General features: G+C 36.7%; 1 protein-coding gene across 1 annotated transcript; it reads left to right on the top strand.

Annotated features, from left to right (window-relative positions):
* Positions 1–1000: 1000 nt before the first annotated feature.
* On the top strand, positions 1001–2241 carry LOC149800882 (uncharacterized). Its single transcript, XM_089956748.1, has one exon. It carries the CDS (start codon positions 1001–1003, stop codon positions 2237–2239), a length of 1239 nt encoding a protein of 412 aa, XP_089812874.1. The 3' UTR covers positions 2240–2241.
* Positions 2242–6090: the final 3849 nt, after the last annotated feature.

Raw genomic sequence — 6090 nt, 5'->3', positions numbered from 1 at the left:
TGTATGTATGTATGTATGTATGTATGTATGTATGTATGTATGTATGTATGTATGTATGCATGCATGCATGTATGCATGCATGCATGTATGTATGTATGTATGTATGTGTGTACGGAAGCTCGCACGTACGTACGGAGGTATGTATATATGTATGTGTGTATGTATGTATGTATGTATGTATGTATGTCAACCTTTCCGATGGCATAAGTGGTTAGAGCGTTCGCCTCATTATCAGAAGATCTCGGGTTCGAACCCCGTCCGTGTCATACCAAAGACTAATAAAAATGTTACTAAGCATCTGCCTGACCATGCGTTCAGCATTAAGATGTTACTTTTAGGACTGATCGACCTGGTTTTAGGTGGTACATGATGCTATATGTCTGCGGTATAATGTCCCAGTGCTGAACATCAGTAGCCTATGAACTTCCACAATGCAGACATCATAGAGTTATGAGAGAATTTTTTTTAAAGGTACGTTACAAATCTAAGTCACAAACAGATACACTAACATGCACACACACACGCACGCACGCACGCACACACACACACACACACACACACACGTAATAGTTAAAGACCATTGTTTCGTCGACGATTGTGATAGCAGTTTGACTCCAGTAAGGCCAGCAGTGTTCATTACCAAGATGTAGTGATCAGCAATTAAGTTTTACGGATGTAGGCCCAAACATGTTTAGAAGTGAAATCGCGGCAAGTACCCCCCCCCCCCAAGGGGCCACTATGTTCCTTTCTATGACATCAGTAAAAGCACATAACGCACTAACTTTGAAAAGCATCATACATGTATTTATAATCAAACTTTTGGATCTGAATTTTGTTGTCAATATCGTTCTGATTTCTGGATCAAAGGCAACGGAACCGACGTCATATATTCTGTGACGTAACAACGCGAGGGCGTCATCGTAACTCTCTGTAGGAAATGAAGCAAATATATTGGATCATACTGGTATATCTTTGTCTTTCTACATACTATTGTGCCAACATGCAACTGAGTAAAAACAACAGCCATCCAAAGAAGAATGATACAAAAGGGATCAGGTTTTCCAATGCGAACATCAGAGTGAAGATGATTGTCGAAATGAACACGAGCAAGTCAAGGGTAAAACGATATATTTCAGATAGCGAATTCGAAATCATAAAACAACAACACATAAACATTTATGAATTTCATCTTAAAATTGTTGGAATTTACTTGGCGGCCTTCAAATATTTCGGCGTAGACGAGCGATATGTTTCTGGTAACATATTTGCGGAAGACATGGTGTTTTACCGCCAGTTTCCAGTACCCGGTCTTAAAAACTTGCATCCTATTATAGCGGATGCGTGTAAATCCAACGTTTATTCATGCGTCGAAGAAATTTATAATACAGCGAAAGACTCGGGAACTCTTTCTTTGTTGAGGAATGGAGATCCGAACACGCCCATAGAAGCACCATTTGCGACTAAACTGGAGATGTTCCGCTACAAGACCACAGCATTGTATTACCTATGCTGGCATACACTGAAGAAGGAAGAAGCTGTTGCATATCGACAGCTCGACCAGAAATGCCTGGATGGACTGTCAAAAGTAGCAGAAGCAAAGAGCGGCATAAAACCACCACCGGTGGATATCAGAGAAGAAGAACTAAAATACTCCAGATATTCAATGATATGTGCATTGCTTTGGTTTTGTCCCGATCCTTGTTTTGGTCGTCAGTCGGGGGGAAGCGTGCCTTTGTCTGTGTATAGAGATCCGAAAAGTGATGTCGGAAATCCTTGTAAAAACCTCCCTTCTGCCACCTGTTCTTGGAAAATGGGTGCTAATCTTAACTTCGACGGACTGATTAAAAATAAATTTAACATCAGTTGTGACTGTGAAAGTGAGAGGAAAGGTTTCATCTGGAACTCGCAGTACGGGCTTTGTATGGACAAAGACGAGTGTTTTGATGGTGAGTATATATGTCCGAATGATCAAGTCTGCCGGAACACCGTGGGTGGCTACATGTGCACATGTCACCGTGGATACAGTGTTAACCAGACGACGAAACTGTGTGAAAGGTTACCAATATTCCATCCTTCCATGTCTAAGCTGAAATCACCACCTCTGCGACGAAATTCTAAAGAAAGTACTGGATTTAGTTCAATAATCGAGTCTTTGTTACAGTTGTCCAAAGCAGCACATACGCATTTTAATCCATTACTTCAAACGATGTTCCTTTTAGTGTCTCTTATCATTATATAATCTGTATTACTGCATGTTTAAAGCTGTAACAGTTACATATGGCATTAGGTTTTTAGATGATAGTTTGAAATGTTAACATCAGAACCCGCACTCTTTCTTTTGCGAGCCTAGCACACTAACCAATTAGCCAAAGAGGCTGATGCTTTCATTACTCCTCTCTAACGCCACACAGGATGCATTATTTATAGGTTACTGCATTTTTATGAGAAAATTTGAACGAGTTTTTCGGAAATACTGCAGGACCTTGCGGAGTGAAGTATTTTTCGGAAGAAACGAGTTCATATTTTCCGATACAAATGCTGCAACCGTTTTATTATATGCTCATTTTGTTTAAGTACCTAAGGTTTAATAATAAAAGACATAACAATGAACAGTGTAATTGAATTTATGCTTTATTCCAAAATAAATTCACAATCATAGATCCATCAATACAGAATAACAGTATTCATGCGCACATAGTTCCGCCCAACGATCTTTTAACTTAGTCGCGCGCTCTATATCAGTTTAAAAAAGAATTATCCTTTTGAACTAATTGAAATCGAAACTTAGAGTTTTATTTGAATGAATGTTCATGGATTTTGTTTCTATGTTGATCCAATTAAATTCTGCTTTTCTTATTATGAGGAGACGGATTATTGGGATAATTCAGTGAAATAAGATGAATGGATCGCAGCTGGAAATGTAGGCTACTCAAAATTCCAGAACGGCTTCTGTTTGTAACCGGTTTTGTAGGACATGTCTGTGGGATACGAAGAGCTATGAAAGTACAAAATTAAGGAAAATCAAGATGCATAAATGTAAGTATACTTATTACCATTGTTATTACTCGCTAAAGAAAACATGCTTATGCCCTGTCACTTGCTTCTCGCTGTTGGAGGGACACCAGCTATGACCTGTATGATACAGTTTGTCATATATCGCTAGCCTAACATTGTATCAAAATAATTACACGCGGGTCAATTGAACTGAAGCTGTTGTGTGACACTCCATTTACCCAGCGGAAATAGTACATTTTCGTCATCTTGGATTATTAACTCTGAGTCTCTTAGTTTCCTACCAAAACCTTCAGCTGCATTTTGCTTCTTCTAGTATTTCGACAGACTTGTAAAACGGCACGTCTCTGAGATATGCGATAGCCCTTGGCCTCAATACTCTTTTCAATGCTATAGTTTTTGACCCTACAGAGCCCTGTCATAGTCTAAACCATTCTATTAGCGAAAAGATACGAAAATTCTACTAAAATGCTATTTCAATGATCATAACGGTATTTTCAATTACTGCGTCTCTCACGTTTGTTGTTGACATTTCGAATATCACGTTCATTCGTTTTCTTCTTTGAAAGTTTTGCTTATGACTCAGTGAACCAGTCTACATCATTTACTTCATCATTTATTCCTTCAAACCGACGGAACAGCTGCTTCAGTTCATTCACAAACAAATTTAATCAACTAATATCTAAAGCGTCTACTACACGAGTGTACATGATTTGTTTACAAAGTTGTTCCTAATACACTATACTATCTTTAGGCACACGTGTCGTGAACATGAGTGCAAAATGAAGGTGTTCAATATTGTAAAATGCTGCACGATTCTGACAATACAAAGTTAACGGTGACAATAATGAGCACATAATAATCGGTCATATTCTACATCCCTGAGTCCAAAGGGGCACGAACGCCAGTTCATATAGCGCTAAGTACTAGCAATACTATATGACACTGTTGTGTTGCGCAGCATAGTGCTGTGTCACAGAGGTGTTTAGTTTTATAATGAGATGGTACATAAACGCGGAAATAATGTAGGTATGCAGACGGGTTAAAGGCACTTCTATATAATTGTGGCTACAAAAAGGGAAAGCCAAGAAAATATGTAAAAGTTCGGAAAATGAAAACATAAAGTCAAATTCTCTGTGTGTGTGTGTGTGTGTATATATATATATATATATATATATATATATATATATATATATATATATATATATATATATATATAAAAGGTTTAGGTCCAATGAAAAAGATTGCCTCCATTGCTCTCCTCCTTCAACATGCTGATATCATTAGAGGCAAACGTTTTCACAAGCCATCGTACTAATTTATTTAACACAAATGAATTGTTTGTTGTTTCTCGCGTAACACCAAGCAAACGGCAATCTCCTGGAAATTAGATGTGATATTTATGAAAACTCGTTGAATGAAAATACTGCCATCTGTTTTAGCATATAACGTTTTTAACTGGACATATGTATTTAAAAATATTCATGGAACACTTATATTAGAACCATGGTTATTTATTTCAAGAACATTTCTTTTGTAACGTAGAAAAGATATATGAAATCTACAGAAGAAGACAGCTTCACAGTTTTCAGCAAATGCCACTTCTTCACACATATGTCGTCTGCATGATGTTCAATATTTGATTCAAAACTGCTCAATACAAGGGCATTTTATAGTTTTTTACGATCCGAAATCCTATATCTGTCTAGCTAGTGGTTTTATCGTAATTTTAAGTTATTTCAGAAGCTGTTGAAATTCAATGTTTAAAGTCGAAAATTGTTGCCGAAAATAGTCGAAATTTATTTAATTCCTTTTTTCGGTCGAAACCAATTTTCCCACAACTATACATTTATAGATTTTAAAGTACCCGAATTTTTTTTCTGTATACAACATTTGAAAGTGATCTGACTAGCTATAGTTTATAAATATCATCTTTAACATTGTATACGCAGTTTTGTTTTATTATAACCGGGCATTCTCTCTGAGCGGATAGTTTCGTAATCGAACTATGTGGCTAGCTATTAGCAGAATTTGGTCCATTATTAATTCTTAAACAAAACTTATTCACTCCAATGTAGGCCTTTCTGGATTATACTTTAAATAACACATATTCCTCATGACCAGTTGTTGGGATTCAGATGTTGTTTCGATATTTACCACACTACCAAATGCGAAGCTGTGGAGTGGAACCATATAGCACAGAGACCATGAAATACTCTGCATGTAATACCTCGTCACACAGAACTTCATGTCAGTTTGGACTCATTTCATGGAGTACACATGATTTTTTGATTTTCTTTTACCGTTGTATTGGGACAATGATTATTTTGTGTTATCTAATTCCAAAGGTGTAAGAAGGACGTCCATTTTTAGAGAACGTTATCCAGTCTAGTGCTCTGTTAGCATAAAATATAATGTAGGAACATACTCATTTTCCCTCAGGAACAAAATGTACAAGCTGGTTCTTCTTAGTAAGTGTATGATTTCTTGATAGTATGACAAAAATTCGCATGTCGTTCGTGGTGTATGAAAAGGAAAAGAGATTTTGGGATTTTCGTGTTAATGGTATACGAATGTTTTCACATGCTTCCAAAATCTATAAGCTCACACTAAAATATTATGCGATGTTCTCAGCGTTGATCCTATACGCGTTGCACATTGATAATTGTGGTGCGTTACGTTATTCGTAAAGGTTGCAATTATCAGAGGACAGACGTAAATTTTGTGCATGTCATTCACTCTAGTGCTCTGAAAATTTAGAACATAATTTGCACAATCTCAATTTCCTTGAGGATTAATATGTACGACGACGTTTTCACGGAAATTTTAGCTTTGTTTTCGATCACTCCATTCACATGTGGTTCTAAGCAAGATTTATAGTCATTATTGTAGTTGTTTTGTTTTTTCTAAAGAATAAAGTCACGAAAAGATAGCAATCTAATTCAATTTAGGCATATCTGCATCTCGATTATTTTGCCAGATGAAACAAAAATTATGATTACTCTTTTTTATAGATATGTTACCTGGGTCTATTAAAAAAGAGATAGGATGAGCTAGGGAGAGACAGATAGTTACAAG

This window comes from Sinohyriopsis cumingii, chromosome 4 (genome assembly GCF_028554795.1).
Source record: "Sinohyriopsis cumingii isolate HCF-2022 chromosome 4, ASM2855479v2, whole genome shotgun sequence".
NCBI classification, from domain to species: Eukaryota; Metazoa; Mollusca; class Bivalvia; order Unionida; family Unionidae; genus Sinohyriopsis; species Sinohyriopsis cumingii.
The sequence above is the reverse complement of the archived record's forward strand: the minus strand, read 5'-3'. Positions and strand labels throughout refer to the sequence as shown.